This window comes from Dermacentor variabilis, chromosome 10, assembly GCF_050947875.1.
Source record: "Dermacentor variabilis isolate Ectoservices chromosome 10, ASM5094787v1, whole genome shotgun sequence".
Classification (NCBI taxonomy): domain Eukaryota; kingdom Metazoa; phylum Arthropoda; class Arachnida; order Ixodida; family Ixodidae; genus Dermacentor; species Dermacentor variabilis.
Genome location: NC_134577.1, coordinates 31068797 through 31092082, shown reverse-complemented (window position 1 = coordinate 31092082; position 23286 = coordinate 31068797). Strand labels below are relative to the sequence as shown.

General features: G+C 46.7%; 1 protein-coding gene across 1 annotated transcript in view; it reads right to left on the bottom strand.

Moving 5' to 3' along the window:
- Positions 1-23286, bottom strand: part of LOC142560251 (uncharacterized) — a 151739-nt gene that overhangs the window by 42628 nt on the left and 85825 nt on the right. Inside the window, exons 9-13 of the mRNA XM_075672205.1 lie at positions 10085-10260; positions 4536-4669; positions 3989-4131; positions 1377-1458; positions 211-364 (exon numbers count right to left, since the gene is read on the bottom strand). Coding sequence (XP_075528320.1) covers positions 211-364; positions 1377-1458; positions 3989-4131; positions 4536-4669; positions 10085-10260 — 689 coding nt within the window. The remainder of the gene's footprint in view (positions 1-210; positions 365-1376; positions 1459-3988; positions 4132-4535; positions 4670-10084; positions 10261-23286) is intronic.

The window sequence follows — 23286 nt, the reverse complement described above, 5'->3', positions numbered from 1 at the left end:
TGTTCATGTTTGCTTGTGCGCACGTGACACCGTGTTTGTTAATTTGGTTAGCATGCCTACGCTTACAAGTTTATGTGGCCGATAAAGATGCTGTCGTTCGTATAGCTAACTGCGCGCTAATTTGCTATCGCAATCCAGGCTTCGCCTTTCGGGTGAAACCGCGACTTTTTAATTTTTCTCCTTTTTTTTAATGACTTTATTTCGACTCACCGGTTTGCAGCGCTCGAGGCACGTGACCACTTCGGCCTCGAGTTCCAGCGTGCTGCTGCCGGTGAAGGCGAACGCCTCCAGGTAGCTCTCCAGAGACTTGCTGTGCGAGTCGATGGTGCGAATCTCGCGCATCATTTTCGCCTCCACGGGGCACCTGCGACAGCACGCGCCGGCATGCACCACTGCACTTAAGAGAACACGATTTGGTCGACGGAAAAGATTTCCCGTGATCAAGCGATATTTCATTGACCAGTCCTAAAGGTCAACTGCGACAGAAATTCATTTTAGCTAAATACGACGGTAGAAGAAATACAACAGTAGAAACACAACAGTAGAGGTATACGTATGGCTACTGAAGCAATCTTGGCCGAGTTGCGTGGCTGACAATTGTCAAATTTTCTTACTAACTACTTATGAATATCACCTAAGCAGAATACGCGAGCACCTGGTGGTTACCGGATGTGACATAACTCCCAGGCATGTCACCTCCGAGATTTTTTGAGCTCGTCGCGGGCGCCGCCTGATTTCGGTGGTCCTGTGAAGGAACCGCGATGGTCCTAAACTTTCTCAATCATGCGTGTTTTCTTTACCAGCAAGCTGTCATGTCAGTGTTTTTTCTTTCATTTCTTTTAATGTTTCGACATTGCTTCCTTGCATTTAGCAAAGCAACACGGCATATTACAGATCCTGTAGCAGAGGGTGACGTACAAATTTTAACTCGCTGGGATGCTTTAGTGTGCACTGGATACTCAGTACACGTATGCATTTGCATTATACCGCCACTCCAGCTCAGTCGCTGCGATCGGCCATCAAACCTGCGACCTCATGCTGAGCGACGGAATGCAACGGTTACTGCGCCACGGCAGCAGATGAAACAACATTTGGCCTGTGAGAAGGAGTAGTTGAGGGGATGCTTATTAATTTTGACCATTTGGTGCTCTTTAACATGCATTGAACACTTGGTAAACGAGCGTTTTTAAATTTAGTCGCCATCCGTATTCGGCCGCAACAGACCGGATTCAAACTAGCGACCTCCTAGCTGTTAAGGAGCAAAGCACCATTGTCACTGAGCTTCGTCGCTGGGGAACAAGTAAAAACGGAAAGGAGGAGGCGAAATAGAAAGAAAACAGCTCACGAGAGAATAAAATTTAGCGGCACGGACTCACCCTGTTTTGTCGATTAGCGTAAGATTCGTTGATCCCGTTCCATCGCGGGCGATCAGGTTCTTGATGAAGATGCCATACGTGTCTGGGAATCAATAAAACAACATTCTTACGCCACGCCTCTCTCGACCTATGAAGTGCAAAGCGCAGTTGTCATTGTACCGTTGCAAAAAAAAATATTTAAATGATGGGGTTTTACGTGCCTAAACCTCGATTCCGGAAATTTTGACCAGCTGGGGTACACGGGTGTTTTCGCATTTCGGCCCCATAGGAATGTGGCCGCGCTGTGGCCGGGATTCAATCCCGCAACCACGTGCTCAGCAGCCCAACACCATAGCCACTAAGCAACCACGGCGGGTCATCGTACCATTTTAAGGAATGAAAATTTGCGTTACCTAGTGTGTGGCAGAACATTGTGTACAATGTGCAAACAGTTGGTGACTCTGTTCGGAGATAATGGACAGGCGCAGCCCTTACACTTTCCTTCACCATAGCCTAGATTCTGGAAGATTTGGCAAACTGTCGAAATTGCGCTGCTCCAGCGGACAATATACTCTGTCCAAAGGAACGAGATATCCTCGAGAGGCATTAACAGGCATTAGCTTCACCAAGCCACTGTTCCAATTTCTGTATAAGGACGCCCTCCACGCTATTGTTTAAATAAACATCTATGTCGAGGTGGAGGCTGCACGAAAAAAGAAAGAGAGAGAGTGAGACCTGTGATCTCGCTGATACTAGAAGAACCCTCAGATCAGAACAAAAGCCCCTGTCTTTGTCCTCCTGTGACGTTTTCTTTCTTTTTTTTTTTGCATGTGTACCGAGCATGTATTACATTGTATACCTGCTTCCACTACTACCTAAGGCCTAAAGAAAAGGTCAGCAGTGCGTAATAAATAAATAAATAAATAAATAAATAAATAAATAAATAAATAAATAAATAAATAAATAAAATGGGTGATACTCCGCTGGAGTTGTCCAAGTATGTGTAAGCATTGTGCTACTTGCTCACCTCCACGCATACGACGCGATGTATGTTGTTTACTGCGATTGACGAAGCAGCAGACGGTTCATTAAATGAGAGCTTTATTGACCTGCTATTGTTTTGACTCTTGAGCCGACCAGTACAAGCACTTCTCGGTCGTTATCAACCTTATCGGACTCGATCCAAGCCTTATCGGTCATTATCAAATTTACAGCAATTGCTCCGACCATTATGATCCCTTTTTTGTCCTTATCAACACTATAGGACATGATACAACCCTTAACATTTATCGGTCGTTATCACTCTTATCGCACTCGATCCGACCCTTATCAAACCTTGTCGGTCGTTGTCAACCTTACCAAAATCAATCCCACTCTCAACCATTATCGGTACTTATCAACCTCATCAAAAGTGCTCCGCCTATTATGAGCCTTTATATCTTTTTAGCACCTTATCCATCTGCTTCGGACCATTATCAGCGGCGATCAGACGCATATAACCCCTTATCACTCCATATCATCATTATGAACTCGCTGACTGCTTATCTGTCTGTGTTGCGCAACAACACATTTATACGGTTCAAATTCACCTTCTGCAAGATTGAATGTCGACTAAAAATGGTTGTTTAGCCCAGTTGGTACGACACTCGGCTGCTGAGAGTGGGATCATAGGTTCGAAACTCACTACCGCCAACTGTTTATCGTTTCGAATTGTTTTTTTTTTTTTACGAAGCGCATCGTGTTGCTCATAACGGACGAACCGATAGACCGACGGACAGATTTCCTGGGTGAGTTGCCTAAGAACGCTTAAGCATGAAAACCTGGTAACGAGAATAGATCGGCTAAAGGACCACACTGAGCCATCGAACCAAGTTCGATGAATGCATCGACTCGAAAGCGAACAATTACGAAACTACTCCAATGCTGCATTTCTAAATGCACCTGCATTTTGTGTGGATCCGCGACTCGTCCCCCACCTGATGTGCTGTTTTCCCCGCATGTCTCGCGTCTCCTGTAATCCGGCTTCTCCGCGTGGTTTGGTGCCGGCGGCGATCGGCCTGGTTGCAGCGCATTACGAGAGATGGCGCGAGTTTTGCGCTGCTAGCGCCACCTAACGGCAGTGTTAGTCGGGCGCGACAGGGAGTAGACCAGCAGTCACTAGAATTTAACTTCGTCTCTCAAATGCAACAGATGTCACTAAAATCGGTCCAGGTGTTATCTCAGAAAATCGTTTCTGCGTTCTACATATATTCGAATAGGCCACGTCGGAGTTAGGCCATACCTAAAGCTTCCTCTTAAAACAATTCATATTTTATAGCAGCAAGTTTGGTGCGTTGTAATTGCTGATGCGTTTAAATAATTATTGTCATCACGCACAGAAGGTCCCAATTTAGCTCTTAACTACGGGTCCTCATGCCTATACGCGTCTTGTAATTCCACTGCTGGCACGAATAAACGGATTCTGAACACGCCGTAATTACGAGTAAAAGCCGCTCGCTCAATTTACGCTGGCGGCACCCGTTGGATGAAACGCAAACGGGATCTTGTTTCCGCGACGCGCCCGCCTCAAGGCGCAGCTTCAAAAGTGATCGAGCCCTCTACCTCGGAGGCCAAACCGCCGCTGAAGAGCTCACCTTCTTCGGACATGCGCACTTGCACGCGTACCAGCTCGCCGAGCGACACCGACTCGCGCTCGTTGCCTCGCATGTCGAGGATGTGCAACGACAACTCCGGCAGGGGAGGCTTTCCCCGGCTGTGGTCAGTCTGCCTCGGGTCCCTGGAAAAGCAGCGGCGCGAGGAAGAGCGACATTGCAACGCATACACCGTTTCCTTTCTGCAGGTGACCGTTTCTAAGGCGAACAACATTACCGGCATTCTCACAGCTTTCTTTCCAGCTGTCTGGCTGCCTAGCTATCCCACCAAAAAACGTGCACCGGTCCCGGAATACTGCAGTCTAAAAATGGGGTCTAAAACAGAACACATTAGCGCTCTAGCTATTTTTATGCTTCAGTTCCGACAACAGTGACCCCCCCCCCCCCCACCAGAAAAAGAACTGGAAAACTGGAAGCAATGCATAGTTAGCGAAACTCGAGCGAAAGCAGTAATTAACTTCTAACTTCTACGACCCGTTTTAAAGAGACCGACGTTGTACCATGTTATCGACAAAACGCGTGCACTTACGAGACCTTCGCGGATGCGAATTCCGTCTTGTTGCCGACGTCGAAAGTGCAGGAGACGCCGATGGCTTTATCCATCGCAGTGACGACCTGGTCGTTGCTCTGAATGACCAACACGTTGGCAAAGTGACCCTCGGCCTGCAGGAAGACGTACGCTAGGAATTTATTACCTCAACAATTGACCGTGAAGACCTCAACAAGTAGCACCAGAGCAAGCACATCGAGTACAATAAACAATGCTGCACGTAACGCTGATTATTGCTTGGTTCAAGGGGTTTAACGCGCCAAATATGCGCTGGTATCTATAAAACACACCGCACTCGAGGGCCGGAAAATAATTCTGACTTTACAAACCAGCCGCCTTTGTCCCGTGTACCCCTTTATGAGGTTGTCCCTTCCACAATGCTTATATCACGGCGTGACGCAACTCTCATTAGTCGCCTGTGACTTGGAGTAGCATTCACGAATGCTCACTCCTTTCGCGAACGTATTCGTTTCAGCGCACAAGGAAAAGTGCTCTGAACCACGCTCGACAGGCATGATCACGGTTCCCTTAGGGGAAACAGAATTCTTGGACCCTGGTCGGGGGACGAAGGCGAAGTGACTACGAGTCAGGACGCTATTCTTCTAGCTCAGCTATTTTCGCCTGATTTCTGTGTATATAACGGGGGAGCCGCCATGGGTTGTGGCACGCATGCAACTTGACGTCTCCGCGGCTCTGCGGGGACGGCGACTTAAGCGGCGACTGCGTCTAGGAAGCGCACTGGCCTCCAGAGCGACACCGAACGCGACTATATCAGTGTCTACTCGCTCAGCAGTGAGGACTTCCCCGATGATGACTTTAAGCTTGTGAGGAGCCGCAAGGCGAAAGGAAGAAACACCAGGACCCACCTGTCTTCAAGCAAGTCGACTGTAGGACGAACTCGGAATACTTCAGTCAGTACGATTCTGTTTGTACCTGAACTCGTTACCGACAACCTGAGGCGACTCAGCAGACACTCTGTCTAGTGACGCCAAATCAAGTCGCGGACGTCAGAGTCAATACACGAAAAAATGTATTCGCTATTGACGTTGTACATGAGACTGCGCTGTAAACTCTGAGCAAACTTACGGAATTTGGCGGCATGAAGGTGCGCTCGTATATTCCTCTGGACAGTGACATCACTACTAGTGTCATCTACGACGTGGACGTCTCCAGCTCCAGCGCTGGCTTGCCTATTCTAGTGAAGCTGCAGCCGTTGATGGCTTCGCCATAACTCACGTGTCTCGACTGGGCGAATCCCGCTGTGTGAAGGTAATTTTTAACGGCCAATCTCTTCCCTCACAAGTCAAGATGGGCCACTTTAGACACCCCGTCCGAACATTTATCCAAAGGCTACTCCGATGCCGCAACTGCATGAGGCTGGGGCACGTAAGTGCTGTGTACGAGAACACAAGAGTTTGCTCGCGCTGCGCAAAGCCCCACGCTACAGATTCCTGTGTAGCCACTGTTCTCAAATGCCCCAGTTGCATTGAGTCCCATGATGCTACCTCAAAGGACTGTCCCAAAATGAATAAGGAACGGGAGGTCTTGAAGCAGATGGCGAGACACCGTTGGTTCGTCTCGTCGGGAAACCGTTAGAAAGCGACGATCCCGACTCCGTCGGATTTCAAAGAACACAAATGCCTCCGCTAACAGCGCACCACAACAAACTCCTCCTCCTCCTCTGCCTCCTAGGCCTGGCGGAGTCGAGTCTGAGGTCGTGCCGCACAACACCAACACCGAAGTTTGGCCCGCACTACGAAAGTGGCAGCGCCCGCCTCAACTGAAGACACAGCCGAAGAAACCGCCGACGCCACAGCCGATGGCGCAGCCGATGGCACAGCTGAAGCCACAGCTGAAGCCACAAGAAAGAGAAGACAGGACTATGCACTGCAGGCGAGGGGCTACAGTGCGTAGTCATATCTTCTTGTCATGTATTATGCTACCGCGCTGTTTTCCGTCATGAATAGTAATTCGTGTTTCTATATTATGAGGAACGCGGCTGCCAACAAAACTGACAGGTTCAAACCTGCCGCGCCGAAGTGCGTACCTATGGGAGCGTCAGCTCGTATCGGCTTTTTGACTTCGACCCGTAGATGACGTCAAAATTACGTTTCTCAACGTCTATCTCATTTGCGTTTATATTCATAACCCTTGCCCTGTAGAACCGCAATGGAAAAAAGTGAAGTGCCTGAACTATCACTCATTTTGTACGAAAGCTGACAGGCCAAGCCGTGTACGCGAAAAATTCTTTTTCAGCAAACTGTCTTTGTTTTTTGACCGTAGGCTGCCAGCTGAAGGTGCAGGAGCAGTTGCCATAGGCTTTCTTCGTGCTATCACGTTATACAAAAAAAAAAAATAATGAAGAAAATGTAAAACAGAACGAATAAGTAAAATCAATGCTTCCATGGAACCGGGAAAGCTCTCGTCCATCAAAGTTTTAAGGAGCTCTGAACCAGCGTATTACAGGCAAATCCAAACCTATCTAGCTTTCTTTCCCTCTCTTTCCGATAGCCCAATTTTACTGCCCAGATCGCCTCACCAGCGCAGCGGACGAGCTCACGACATCCCTCGACTTCCACTAAAAAAAAACAAGACGAAAGGAGCACAAGGCTGAAAAAATAAAAAAAAACAAGGAAGAGTGGATAAAGGTGAGGACTCTGCCACAAGAAACGAGAATGAATTCTACGCTGGCATGCTTTTGGCTTCGACGCGGAAATCCCGGAAAGATCCGTCTTCGTTTGAATGCCAAGCAGCTCACGTCACAACACTGCCCCGCACGTGAGAAAACAGCATCAACCTCTTCGACCTCCTCACCAAACGCCCAACCTCGCCCTGACAGCCTCCCCCCCCCCCTCCTTCCCACTCACTTTCGCTACCCCAAATGCTTTTGCACTTCGCCTATAGTTGAGCAATGACAGAGAAGCACAAGGATATATATGGCGCGGGCGATCGAATCGAAGAACACATGAACACTGGCGGTTCGAAGCGACGAAGTCGCAAAAGTGCGACGCGGAGAAAACGCCACAAGAAGAAGACGCGCGAAGCAAGGCCGCATCGCGCGCGAAATGCGGGTTCACACAACCGCGAAGCGGTACAAGCAGCGAACGAATATCGTTGGCACTGCAGGGCCCAGAGTAAAAGCAGCAGAAGGAGGAGAAGCAGTCGATGTTTCTCGGTCGCGGGAACACAGATTGGCGCGGCAGACGCAAGCCGTGCGGAGAAGTATGCGGCTCGCAATCGCATCTATGGCCATACATGCTTCGGCACGTACGAAAAGACGACAAGAAAGAAAGAAAGAAAGAAAGAAAGAAAGAAAGAAAGAAAGAAAGAAAGAAAGAAAGAAAGACTGAATTGTGGGGAACACGGGCAGTCCGCTCGGTCCAGACGTTCTTCTTGGCGAGTTTGGAAGTTGTGATGGATGACTACGGGCAGATGCAATTTGCGCGCTTGGTGGCGCGGAAGGGGAAAGGAAAGAAAGAAAGAGAAACGAAGGAAAGGAAGAAGAAAAGTGAAACCAGGCGAGACATAACGGCGTCGCCGCCGCCCAACACAAATGTGTTGAAAGGAGGCGTTACTGACTTCGGGCTGGCTCGTTTTCTCTTTCGCGGAGACGTGCACACTGACTGCATCGAGTCATGCGCGGCGCGGGGTTGAGGATTAAACACGTTTCCCTCTTCGTGCGCAACGTTGTACGCGCACTCCATCTCTTTTTACTTCTTTCTTTTTTTTTTCTTTTTTTTTTTTGCTACCGGACTTCATTCTTCTTGCGCTTTACGAAGCATCCTGCCGCAGGGGTAAGTTCCATCCACGGCCATTCGCTTTGATAAATGTGAAACCTTGGACGTGGAGAGCGGTTTCTGCTCTGTATTGTAGTTGCAAACGCATTTTGCATATGGAAGCAACAAGGGCACTCTCATATACACTCTACACGCACGAAAAATCACGATTTGCTTTTAGGCGGAATACCAGCTTCGTTTCTTTTTTTTCCCCTCCAAGCGCCTAGCTCCATGAAACCGGCGTGCAAGTAGTGGGCACTCGGAAGCTTGTCTTGAACGCTGGCTACTCTGGGTTCATGAAGGCTAGCTTTATGCGAGTTTTTATGCGTGCGAAGTGCGAGAACGAGCGCTCTATGGAAGCTATGAAGCCTGACGGGTTGATGGGATTGCTGAGAAACTTCGTCCCAAGTCAGAGAGGGGCATGCGAAAAGTAATGCGGAGATTGTGAAATGCAGAACTATACAGTCGCCAAACAAATGTCCACAGAGGAAACATGCAACGAACTACCAAACTACAGCGCTGCCAAAATATATATATATATATATATATATATATATATATATATATATATATATATATATATATATATATATATATTGGTGCATACGTCCCTGTACGCGGCCAAGCGCACACTAGGAATCATGTATGGAGCCTCGTCGGGAAAGCCGGGAGTTTGCGTTGAATGCGCGAGGTAGTACACGTTTCAACGCGATAACGTTAAGGAGTCCGTGTCGCAGAAAATCCGGCGCCGTTGTCAGATGGGAAGACTTGGCAACCGGAGGTGCCGCGGCCCAGAGGTTACACGTACACATCAACCCGGCGTCGACGTCGGACGTCGCCTCGGCACAAAGAAGAAACCAAATTACGAACAACGCTGCCCAACCACTTCTCTACCACCAAAGTTACCTCTTCTTTCATACCTCTTCTTGCATTCTTTACAAAGTTATTCCTCGGAATTTTAAGAACGGGAGCCCACAAACAAATGTATAGGGAAAAAAGAAACATCGACAGCGCATGTCCTTTACGTTAGCTCTTCTCAGAGTGAAATATTAAAAGCGCGAAACAATACCAGAAGGTCGATCCCCGTGTTTCTATCAGAAAGCTCGCCTTCGTGCACAGCGTCCTTAGCCAGCGTTTCCCGGTAACCGTTACGGTTACAAACGCTGCACCAGCCGGCAAGCGTGAAAAGAAGTAAGAGGCCTTTGAACGCTATCGCGTTCAAGGCTGAAGCGTCCTCCAGATTTTTGCATCAGAACAAAGCACATTCTTCGCACGACACTATGCATGGAACCCGCCGTGGTGACGTAGTGACTTTCGTGTTGCGCTGCTAAGCTCGAGGTCGTGATATAACCCAAACCGCGGCGGCCCCATTTCAATGGGGGAGAAATACAAAAACACCCGCGTACCGTGAGGTCATCGAGAGGCACGTGGTATAACGAACCGACCACTCTAGAACAAGATCTGCTAAGCCAACTTTTCCACGAAGGGACTCGCCTTCGTCAGTGCCCTGACGAAGGCGTCTTCATTGCCAAGCGTTGGCTCGATGTCAAAGATCCAAATCGACGCCTCACGTGTTCGGCCACTGATGACCCACCCAAACGTTCCTGCGACACCGTCACCTCGCGTGGACCTCTCCGTGTCAGCGCTTCGGCGTGAGTGTTGAGAGTTCTCGCCGCAGAAAATAAAAAAAAATGATGACGACACACGCTCGAAAGCCGCGGTAACAGTGGAAACGAAGTCCTTCATGCGAACCTTGCTGACGGTGCCGCAATCAGACCCAGCCATCTGGATCGGCAGCGTGAAGTCCATGCTGCTGCTGATGTCCTGAGAGCAGGTGGAGGGTCGGCCCCGGGTGTAGACCTTGCCTTTGAACACCATGTTGCTGCGCACACGGGCTCGCATCACGTGCGGCTCGCACTCCACGGACACTGCGCGAGAGAATCAAATCAAATGGAACCTTATGTCATGTGCAGGAATATTGGGGGAATATACGAGGGCGCCAAAAAAAATAACGGTGGGCTTGTCCACTAGAAGGGCCTCTAACTCCAGCTTACCTGACAATCAGAGACAATGCAGACATATAAAAGACGGGAAACATATTCACTATTGCGCTTACACGTGGCGCAGGAATATGCATGAAGGACACAGCATAAAGAGAAGCACATAAATGAAGCAATAATAAATTACTATGATAATGATGATGACGCTGTTTTCGGAGTGCAGAACGTATACAATTAGCTGGCAATGATTCGTAGGTGCAACACTAGAGAAATTTACAATATTGTACATGACAGAACAGTGCTATGGTGTTACGTGTAATGTTATATGACATACCGTATAAGTGTAAAAAAAACACCATAAATAGTGGAGCTTTATGAAAGGCAGCCTGTCTTTTGCTACAAAAAAACATAACGATTCTATCACTCATGTTTTCTAAACCAAATCCACTGACTTGAAGTATCAAGCGTGAAGACAAAAACAAGAACAGTAGGCAGAAACACAATCTACGTGGCCAATACCTCCCGTGAGTAAGTGCTACAAGTATTGAAACCACATCAATGACAACGATAGGTCAACATCCTCACACAAAAAAAAAATTCCCTCAAGCTTCCTCAAGCTCCCTCCCTCTCTAATCAAGCACTCCGACGAATTCGCTCAAATTTATTATCGTTAGGATTGATCCTAAACTATATACCACACATATGCCACACATATGCCACATATATGCCACATATATGCCACATATATACGATGTAAATATACGCGGAATGCGGGAAATGGAAATTCAAGACGATTAACAAATGAGCACAACGTAAAATCATACACACCATGTGGTATATATGTGGCATATATATGGTATATATGTGGTAACCGTGTGCAATAAAATGTCAGTTAGTAGCGCTGTGCGTCCGTTCCCTTCTGTAGTCCTACGTGTCCTCGAGCTCTACCTCAGGTTTTGCAGCATACGGAAACGCGGATGAAAAGACGAAGGAACAGAGTTCGGAAGTCAGCACTCTGCCCTGTCCCTTGGATTTTTTTTTTTTTCCTGCATGCATATGCATTGTCACCCTGCTACGGAAAATGCATCGCCAATTAGCCTGCAAGGAAAAAAAATCTTGAACTTCTGCGGAACACCATTCGGTCAGGTAAAAGTAATATTAGTAAAATGAAGGTCACTAACCAACGTCAAATACATCCACAAGCACCGATGCTTTCTGGTCAGTAACGATGGTACATTTGCAATCGTGTAAGATTCACCGTCGTACGCTTCGCAGCAAGGTTCCAGCGCACAGGTCACCGAAATTGTTGTGTTCGCTTGCTGTGATTTCTATAACCGACGATTCAAGACTTCCTCACAATTTATTTTTTCTTTCGTGAAAATGTCCCTTGCATTGTCCCAGTTTATCGTGCGGCCCGTATTATTAACGAGTTCTGATATGACTAAAGTTCAATGTGTTTTTCTTTTTTTTTTTTTTTGTTATTATAGAGTTTTAGAATATGGGCTCCACACGTTTGGGACCCCAAAGAAATAGCGTCTAAGCCACTGCGCACGCGCGAGACGCTAACTGCGTTTAGGTATTGCGTCGGGCCCGCTATTTCACTGATTTAGCGGGAGCCCCGAAGGTTGCCCCAAAAGATTTGCGTAAAACAAACATGGCGGCTCCCATCGAAACGACGGATCTAATCTGGCACCAAACTGGATTCGTGGTAACGCGTGAAGTTCGCAAGCTGGGAGCAGTGACTGCGCGGTTATCGCTTTCTCTTAACTAGCGTGTGTTATTAAAATTGATTCATTTGACGCTGCTGATTTCGAATTCGATTGCGGACTTCATGGCTCGTAGACTTAACACGGCTTAGCTTGGCTGGTGAAGGTACGTACAGTTGGTTACTCAAAACTAAGCGCAACTAATTGTTTGCTGCTAATAGAATAACCTCTAAATTTTAATTGAACACTAAAACACGAAAGTCAAAATTACTCTTATTATGATAAAATGGCATATTTTATTTATTTCTAATAGCTTTTCTTTGACGCCGTTGTGACGCTGTCAGCGCAAGACGCTATCCGCAAACGCAAAGCCCTGTTCTAAAACTCTTCCCTCCTGCGTGCCCCAACGCTAACACCCGAAAGGCTCTTCGGGGCCCCAAACTATTGATGCCCCTATTCTAAACCTCTCCATTAGTGAGTGAAGTGTTCACTAACCAACTGTTTTTGCTATATGCCTAGATGACCCGAATTCAACGGAGGCCTATCTTGCTACGTTAAAGAAGTCGGCGAAACAAAAATTCCCTTAGACTATGACAGTTTAGGTACATAAGCATTCATAAATCACCGTTCAACGTTTGATCTCCAATGTGTAATAGTACAACATATCCGCTTTGAAAATGCGCCATTTGTCAACTGAACAGTTAGAGGAGAAAGGTGAGCGCAATGAAATCACTGTTTCTCACTGTGGATTTTCGAAGGCTGCAAGTGAAGCACTCGCCCGTTTCAATGACGCATTTATCCTGCGCAATTCAATACTGCCGAACCCATCAAGCCGCGCTGCTTTGACAGTACGCGCCGAAATGCAAATGCGACTTCCTGGTTCAGCGCATTTGCAAAGTTTGTGCTTCGGCATATAGCCTTGCCACGCTATGCACAAAGGACTCGCCGGAGTGGACTCGTTCACGCGCGCCGAGTTGGGTCCCATTTTCTAGCGATTATACGGCTACAATCCAGACCAACCTCGTCTGAAGTGCACTGCAATCTTGTTTCACAGAGTTCCCAGTTTGAAGCTACGAACTTTTCGTATAAATCGTACGAAAACGCTCGTAAGTGGCACCTAGCGGAATCGTGGTAGAGCAAATAGTGATTAGGAAGTACGGGATCTGAGATGCCCAAAAAGCGAAAGGAAAGTTTCAAAGCACGAATAGAAGGTTTCTTTCAGAATCCGAGATAAGTTCGGCGCGTAGACGAGAGGGTACTTTAAATAAATAAATAAAAACGTGGTGGTTCTTTCAACTTGAATTACGTTGGAATGAGGGCAGGCTAGTGAAAGCACCGCATCGACGCTATTTGCATACAGGCAACGTCATTTACCCCTTCGTTAACGGATGAGCCGTTTCGCTGCATAATTGCAAGACAAAACAACGAAGAAACGGAATCATACATACGCAGGATGAAGCGCGAACTGATAACTGTTTTAGTGGGATTAAGAAGTCAAAATATATGAATACGTGTCAGTGAAAAGTAACAAAGGAACATAAATAGGACTATTTGATTTCTGAACCAAAGTAGTTTACCGCCGAAGCTGTAAGCTCTGTTGAATTCTGTGCAGTCGATGCAGCCATCGCTCCTGACGGGAAAAAAAATAAATTACGGGGTTTTACGTGCCAAAACCACTTTCTGATTATGAGGCGCGCCGTAATGGAGGACTCCTGAAATTTCGACCACCTGGGGTTCTTTAACGTGCACCTAAATCTAAGTACACTGGTGTTTTCGCCTCCATCTAAATGCGGCCGCCCTAGCCGGGCTTCGATCCCGCGACCTGGTGCTCAGCAGCCCAACACCATAGCCACTGAGCAACTACTGCGGGTCGCTCCTGACGGGAAGCATGCAGGATTGTCAAGCACGTCACAGAAGCGTAAAGGTTAACCGCGGGAAGCTCACGCATACGTGATTCCTTAAGGAGCAACGAGATGTTTTTATAACCAATTTGACGCGTCCGGCTGTTAATACACAAGCAAGGGGAGAGTGTATGCTGCCTGAAGCAACATCTAGTCGAATACAATGGCAAGTGCGTGTCGCATGTGGCGAAACGGTTCAAAAGATGCCGATCTTTCTGCAACGAAACAGCGTCGCCATCTACCACCGCGCACCGTGTTTCGCCTTGCTTTCCCATAGCGGTAACAGATGACTTCACCGTTTCGTTGCAGTGACGTCACGAGCTACCTTAGTTTAGAAGAACTTCTTCCTGGGCAATGCAGTGCAGTTCTTCCTGGTGCAGTGCTTTGAATAACCAAGTTGCACATTCAAAAAAGACAACCACAGCAAAAAAGCGACGGAGTCGGAAAGAGTGACTGAGTGTGACTATCTGAGTGTGCCATAGGCTAGGCCTTCATCCACTGATACCGAAAATCACTCCAAAGAAGACCACCGAGGTAACGCATAAGCTTTGCTGCCGAGGTGAGATATAGCGCAGCGAAAGTCCACAACACCATTCCCTTCTCCTAAGGGAAGCAAACGGCTACCCACTCGGCCTGCAGAAGCGGGCTGACCTAGCAGGTCAGGTGCCGTCAGGCCAGGCGATGACGTAATTTCAGTTGCATCCGGAACTCTGCAGGCGACCTCGACAAAAGCCGTTTCTGAGGTAAAAGATTCGAAAGACGCATGCTCATTCATAACACCGGCAAACCGGCCTGCTTGTGAATGGACACGCTTGATTCGCATCCTTTTCATATCTGTTGTTGATTTATCACTTTTCGTGGACGCGTATCTTGCATGTATTTCCTTCTGAACGTGAATTAAACCGGCTGTTATTTCGCGCATTGTGCTGTGTGCGGGATCATTTTCGTTGCACTCCCGCTCCAGGTATGCGTCTCAACTTCCGATCCACGACCAAAGAATCAACTAGCCTATACCCGCAGATCGATGTGCAAACGTCGCGTTGCTCCCAAATTACTTCGGTTCCTCAGCTCGAATGCTCAGGATAGTGTAACGTTTTGCCCGAAACAGGGATTCCGATAACAGCAACGCCTGTCGGGGCCACAGAGTATGTCACGGCACAGTTGGTCACCCTTCGAGACGCTGTGTGCACAATTGTGCACAGCAGGATAGTGCATCAATAGCAAAAGGACTGATGAAAGTATGATATTTAAGATGTGTTTCATGCATCTTGAAACACTTACTATTGGAACTGTGCTGCAATTTTGAATGATGTGCAGAATGTTTTAGCAAAATGAGTGGGAAGGTAGACGGTTGGGTGTTTTTACACTGTGTCAGTATGTTGTATGTAGTGTCAGTATGTTGTATGGAGTCGAAATTTTGTAAACTTGACAAAACTCGCTAAACAATTGAAAATTCTTAATTTTTTTCTGCAGCTGTACACTTTCTATGATTCTGCAGATGCAAGAGATGTGGTGAAAGCAAGTTTTCAATCGACAGGATAAAGTAGCGTGTGAAAGGGTTAACAGCTAGCAGCTTGGCAATTTGAAGCTGCAAGTAGACAGGCGCCACCTGCGTCAAACTCGCCCATGCGGGCTCTGATAAGTCAAACGCCTGTGCTATGTGGCGCCGTTCGCAAACATTCAGAAACGTTCAATAATACTTCTCAAATGAGACGGCGAAATTCATGGCGTTCGCATAAGAACATCCAAACATTCCCACACACTCAATTCGCAAGTTTAGGCGCCTGCTGGTATCTGCAAGAAAGAAAGAAAGAAAGAAAGAAAGAAAGAAAGAAAAGAAAAAGTGCGTTTCGACGGAGTTCAAATGCCTTGCGGACTACACGAGGTTAAAAAGAAAGGATTTCAGGAAATAACGAAGTAGCAGAAGCGACAGATAGAAAAAACTAAACAACAAACAGAGGAGAGAGGACGTTTTGGAATGCGAAAGTTCTTGAAAGTGCCCGGAAACATTTGTATTCGTTAGCATATCGCAATGGCAAAGCGAAGGCGTCGAGGTAGAGGGAAATTTCGCGCGAGCGCGTGTCTTTGTTCTCGCGGAATTACCCTCGTCCAGCGGGAATTCAATTTGAATTCAGGCACGGCGAAGACAACGAACGGAGCGACAATTCTCAGGCAGTAAGAAACGAATTAGCATAAACGTTGTGCTTTTCGGAACGCGGTGCTCAGGAAATTACGGTCTATCGTAATTTGTGTGCGAGTAGTACTTGCCTTAATTTTTTAAACGCTGCATTTATTTTCCACTGCCTTTGACACGAGACATGCACGCGGTTTACGGCAACGTTTTCTTCTACATTGCATTCATGATTACTTTTAGGAAAAATGCGCAACCGCAGATCTTCGTTGTTTAGGTATAATAAACGCGTGAACATTTTTAGCCATTTGTTTGTTTGTGTGTGTGTGTGTGTGTGTGTGTGTGTGTGTGTGTGTGTGTGTGTGTGTGTGTGTGTGTGTGTGTGTGTGTGTGTGTGTGTGAGTGAGTGAGTGAGTGAGTGAGTGAGTGAGTGAGTGAGTGAGTGAGTGAGTGAGTGAGTGAGTGAGTGAGTGAGTGAGTGAGTGAGTGAGTGAGTGAGTGAGAGATTGAGAGATTGAGAGATAGATAGATAGATAGATAGATAGATAGATAGATAGATAGATAGATAGATAGATAGATAGATAGATAGATAAAGATAGAGAGATAGAAAGAGAGAGAGAGAGAGAGAGTAGTGGTCGCACAAATTCCCTGCCTCAAACCGTAAGTTTACTTATAATTTCAAAACTTCCGCTTCGATATTTCGGCATTTTCAATTTTTATACGTGCTTCGCGTGAAATAAAAGCAGCAAGTTTTGAAGATGAGGATATCAGTGAACACTTCCGAATAAAATGCACGTCCTTATGATTCAAGAACGAGCGTTGCACACAAAATTCGTTATAGCGGTGCAGCATGCAGTTGGCTATACGAGAGCAGATTCTCGTAACAGATTTCACCAAGGTTTTACAATCTCGCTAGAGAAACTGTTGAAAGCTGCGTACCCTGCAAATAAAGAAAGGGCTGGTGACCCTTTTCTTGGGAACGGGAGTGTTCGTCCAGTGTTTACCTCCCTTTTAGTGTATTCATTAGCCCTAAGAGCGTACGTGCGTTTTGATTGGACTCAAATCCTGTAGACTTACCTCCCATGGGATGTCGAGAATTCTCGCAAAAGCGGAGTAAAATACCTCCAGCAAAGGCGATACTTGACAAAACATAATTGCTTTCAGAGTGCGACGTTCATGGCGGGATAAAAAAAGATTATTACCATAAAGAGTTCATCCTTGCAAGGGACATTGAGTAAGATAAACCATCCCGGACGACAGTTACTTCTCTACAACACCGCTTTTGCTCGTTGACGTCAAAAGCAGTCTTAGCGTTACCGAGACGCACTGTCAAAACACTCGTAAGTGAAACGTATGAGGGACAGGACATTCATTAATTGCGAAAAACGAAGCGCGATGACCGCAAAGAAGAAGCGCAAGAACGCGAGAAAAAGGGCGATGAAGAAATAACGCCACGCGTGACAATGAATTCTCAAGGAATATGACCACGATGACAGGCTTGTATGAGAAAGGATGGTGTCGATTCGCAATCATAACAAGGTTGAAATGTGACGGGACGCCCCCCTCCATAAGCACTCACACTACAGTCATCTCTTGGCGCGTCTGTTGCCGAGTCTTGTAATCTCTTATAGTCCGGTGGAATAAAATTTTGTCTGAACCGAGTGGCGACAGTAATACGAATGAATTGCACGTCATTTACCGTGCTGAGATTTTTCGTTTCCTTCTATTTTTTACCCAGATGTCCCCTATTTTCACCGTTTTGTTTGTGAGTGTGCGCTTTCTGTCAACGCAAACTAAGGACGTTTGTTTAGTAGTTATCCAGGGAAAGCCAGTCTCGATTAACGACATTTTTTTTTCGATTTTTCATGGGACAAACGCTAGAATCTATGTTCGCAGAGCAAAAAAAGAAAAAAAAGGCAAAAGAAAGAAAAGAAAGCAGTCGCGTTTTTCCAGAGTTGTGAAACACAAAGTCATGCCTGTCTTGGAAACGCACCAGAAACAGGCAGCCGTCTTGTGGCACCACGGCAGTGCCAGACGCCGATTGGATGTCTGCTAGTACTGGCACTTTTTACAGTTTTCATTATGCTATGCAAATTTTTGTGCATGCCAGCTGTCAAAAAAAATTATAGTTTTGCTGTTGGATTCAGCAACGGCTTGAGTTGAAGCGTGCTCCCATCAGTCGCAGGAAGCTGTGCAGAATCTGACCGTCAACACTGCCAGCTGAACTTGGGAAAGCGTGACTAATACTGCCCTCGAAGTTACTACTTAATGGCTGGCCAGGTTTAGCACGTGGCAGGCAGACGACAAAATAGGCCGGGCTAACTGGCAACTCCTGTTAATAAATGGTCATTGCATTTGCGTCAATTTGTCTACCACGATGAACCTAACGCGTAATTAATTTGCTATGATCGTGCTCGCATAATGTCTGAGACAATGGCAATAGGATAAATAGGTGGCTTCCTTGGCATTGCATTATAGTAACGAAACTTAGAGCGTAGCCAGATATGAAGACAGGGAGACGCAACGCAAGGTCACGTCTACGACATCATTAAGCGCGCAGTTATAATCCAGATACACAGGTGCGTTCGGTCACTGACCCTAACTTTGGCCTTCAGTTAATTAAGTTATTGGGTTTTACGTGCCAAAACCACTTTCTGATTATCAGGCATGCCGTAGTGGGGGACTACGGAAATTTGGACCACCAGGGGTTCTTTAACGTGCACCTAAGAACACGGGTGTTTTCGCATTTCGCCCCCATCTAAAGGCGGCCGCCATGGCCGGGATTCGATCCCGCGATCTCGTGCTTAGCGACCCAACACCATAGCCACTAAGAAACTACGGCGGGTTTTGGCCTTCAGGGTTTTGCAAAAAGGGTTCACTACAAAAGTCAAGGCGGTTATTTGCCGTCATCTCGGTGCACCTGTGAACGGATCTGGGTTTCAAACTTTTCATCCTTTTAGGCGTCCTACCACTTCTCAGTCGTAGGAGTGCCTCCCCTGCTCAATTATGCATGCACGCGACCATGTACTGCCACGCTAAGTATTAAATCATAAGGCTCTCTCGCCAAGTTCTATGGCTTCCACAAAACAACTAGTACTCTCTGCGTTCCCCACATATTCCCCCCCCCCCCTTCGATAACTTGCGAGTTATTCCAATTTTAATTCTTAAATTGGCGGCATCACTTCTCGGGTTTTTCTTGTAATATACATACATTATGCAAACAAAAAAAAAAGAGGCGAGGCGTGCAGACAGGACACAAGAGTAGAGAAGTGGACAACACGAACGCGTTTGTGTTGTCCACTTCTCTACTCTTGTGTCCTGTCTGCACGCCTCACCTCTTTTTTTTTTTTTTTTGCATAATGAATCCTTACCAACTAGCTCAACTGTGTGTCGTTCTAATATACATAAAAGCGGGATAACTGCGCAATACCGCCTTCTGATCGTGGACTCGACCATGTGCCACTGCCAAATAATTCTCATCGTTCTTGTCCCATTCACAACTCAGAAAGCCCGTTACGTCTTTGAAAACCATAGATGCTGCTAACTTTGACAGGGTTTGTCTGGACTGCAATGCAATAACGATGGTTAGAACCATGAAAGCATAAACGTTTTTCTCACGTTCTTTCTTTTTTTTTTCATTTTTGCCGGGCCTCAATCGCATCCATTCTTCCGTCTCCGAACCATTCACTTGAGTCATTCTAACTGGACTCAATTCATCGGTTAAGCTACCGTCGCACAAAGACGTTAACAATGGACGCAGGGCTCTTCGGACCGAATAAAATGGCGGCGCTGTCCTCAAAATTGCGTATGGTAAAAAAAAAAAAACATATTTCCACACGCCCTGCGGCGCGGCGATATGCAAGCGAAAGCACGTTCATGGACCAAGTGCGAGACTATCGAGAATAAGGACAGCTGCGATTCTTTCAAATCGGACGAGGAATTCGTGCGTGCTTGCCTTAAAAAAGGCTTCCGGATCAGTTCATTTGGAAGATCTTTTGTTGTGAGTGTTCGATGGCCCAAGTCTAACTCGCTAAAACCATGCACGCTTGAGGAGGCTGCAGCGCGGCGACTTACAGTGCGAATCAGCCAGTAGTGCCGAGTCTCTAGGACATCTGCGCAACATAAAGGTAACCTTTCAAGGTGAATATGAAAACAAGGTTGACATTTATGATCAGAACGAACACGTTTAGGAACGTTTAGATGTCAGAAAGTATGTTGAGAGCGTTGCAGAGGAATGTATTCACAAAGGCACACAATGGCGACGTGGTGGGCATATGCAAGTTGTCTTTCTAAGCAAAATATCGCTTCCATGTCCGTGAACCAATGTTTCTTATTCCACGTCAGGCATCATCAGATCAACATTGATTTCGTCTCTATGCCAATATATGTTAGCGTCGCTGTCTCGCTCTTTATGAAAACACATTGTTCACCAAGTGTCCTGCCGGTGATACAATCAGTGACGTGAGTGTGACGTACTTTGCGATTTGAACACGGACTCAACACCACTCCTGCGGTTCTAAATAATTTTTTCGCGCGCCAAAAGATAGCACACAGCGAAAGTCACCTGTTCTCGATGCAAATGTGTCAAAGTAATGAGGTTCGCCTAACGAATCATCTGATACATTTGTAGAGGGGCACTAAACAGCTAGATTGGTGGATTACACTTGTGGAATTGGGAGAGTTGTCTAAAAGGGATTCGGAGGGGAGGGGAGGGAGGTGCAGAAAGAGACTTGGTAAGCTACACAAAATGAAAAAAAAAACTAATTTGAGTCGCAATGTCGCTCTAAAAAAAGTTCCGCACCAACTGCCCCTGGCATGACCTTTGACAGTGCATGTTGGGGGGTAGTTAAATATTAATCGACTAAGAAAAACCGGATTGAATCCACGAGCAAATAGAAACACAAATGGAAGTCCCTGAAAACTCTCAGTAGGAACGGCTTAAATGGACGAAAATGCTCTGAAACCTGTGACATCAACGCTGAAGTTGTCTCTACACCACGCTTTGAACACAAAATTTAACAACATGAGCGTTAACTGTAACATTTCTTCCCTATAATAGTGTGTCTTTTCGATCTCAAGAAATGGACAGAGAAAACTTGAATTCCGCGCTGAGAATTTAGGCTTATCTATCGCTTCTATTTAATTTACCTGCGCGACACGTGTGACAAGGTCTAAGGAACATAGAGGGCTTCGCCAACTGCTTCATAAGAGTGGCTAGCGAAAATAAACATATGCAAGAAAATATTCTTCCTACTGCCACAACACTGATAAAAGTACTTTGCCACCCTTTCTTTCTTGTCGCTTGTGTCATGTACGGCGCTAGGAGAGGACATAGACCATTCTTGAGTCGCAGACGATGCAGTACGCCGCGCACGAATAGAATGCTCCAGTGCTCAAGCTTCCGACTCTGTTTTGACTACAATGTACTAAGATAGGGCTATCTAGTACACTCTTCTTTCGACACATGCTATACTGGGGAGGCACACCGCACGGCGCCTTGCAAGCTTCTGCTGATTATTGGTTGACCTTAAGACGGTTTTATTTTGTTCACTTTGTTTTAAATCCCCCATGGTAGACACGAGCCAGGCGACGGTGCTGCAAACCGCGGATGAATGCAATGTTCCGGTGTGCACGTTCGCACTCCTGATTGGGTGACGCTAGCTAGCAGACGACACTGTCGCAGACGATGCTGTATGCCGCGGAGTGATACAGTGGTTCAGTGGGCAAATAAGCTCGCACTCCTGATTGGGTGACGCTAGCTAGCAGACGACACTGTCGCAGACGATGCTGTATGCCGCGGAGTGATACAATGGTTCAGTGGGCAAATAAGCTCGCACTCCTGATTGGGTGACGCTAGCTAGCAGACGACTCTGTCGCAGACGATGCTGTACGCCGCGGAGCGATACAGTGGCTCGGTGGGCAAGCTGGCACTCCTGATTGGCTCCAGCCTCTACAACGCTGTACGCTTTTACTGACGCTTGCAATGGAAAAGCGCCGTGAATACTTCCTAACAATGGCGCGGTGCGTGCTTGCGCCGGTCGTCCGCTTATTTCGAGCTGCGCGTGCTCTTGTGGGAGACAAAAGGGCTCCCCTAGGCCATTTCCCGCACCGAAAAAGTAAGGACCGCCCCTCGACCAAGCTTTTCAACTCCGCAATTGAAGGGACCTCTCTGTTCGCTTTCAACGAGTGAGGGCGCTTTTTGTCTCGGCCTTTCAGAGGCCATTACTTGCACATAAAATAAATATCATTACGCTCGTTGCGAAATGATTATTATAAAGTTAATTTGTCCCACGCAACGAGGCCGACTGCTTTCTCTATTCAGCGGCCGTGTTCGCGCTGACGAAAGCTCCGGTACCATATTTAAAAGGATAGCTTAGCAATCATGCACTCGCATCGCTCACAAAACACTGGAAGTGTATGCGATGAATGAAATTAGGCAACCTTGCAGAAGTATTCAAATGGGCTTGTGAAAAGCGACGATGTGTGAAACGCAAAGGCAGCATTTGCGCACTGTAATGGTCCTGGTACAACAGGCAAAAGCAATGACTGTTATAAAAGCGACGATTTGATATCACGGACTGACACGACGTAGACAGAGGCGGTTTGATCAAAAGCATTCGTTTTCCTTTAGTCACAGCCGCTGGAACGAATAACATCTGACAAATGGCTATTTCAATCGAGAAAAGAAATGGCGGACACCATCTAAGTGGCAACGTAACAAGACGGCACTTCTTAAAGGGCGCCCGGTTGCTAAGGCATTGATACGTTCATTGTGCCTAATAGCTACTGAAGCTGAAGGGGAAAACAAAAACTTTTTTTTTTTCAGTTTCAACAGGCAGTGTTAACCTGCTACCAGCACGAGAGAGAGAGAGAGAAAAAAGCAAGGATAGGAAAGGCTACCAGCACAATCAGTGATATGATAGTGGGGTACTTGCTCATTTGAATAGGTGCTGACACCAGTTTTCTACAGCATCACTTTCACGGCGAAGCTGTATATGGCTACCCTCCGGAAAAAAACATGGCATGGAACAGAAAACGCCTTGCGGCAAAGCCAACTTTCTCCCGTATGCTCTGTAGCTCTCCATCTAATGTACGCATCTCGAGTAAAAGTCATACTGATATTGGCCACTAAGACGACTCTATCATTAGGCCAAGTTTCATTTACGTTTCGTAACTGCATACCTCACAATGAAGTTGTAAATATTGTGTAATTCCC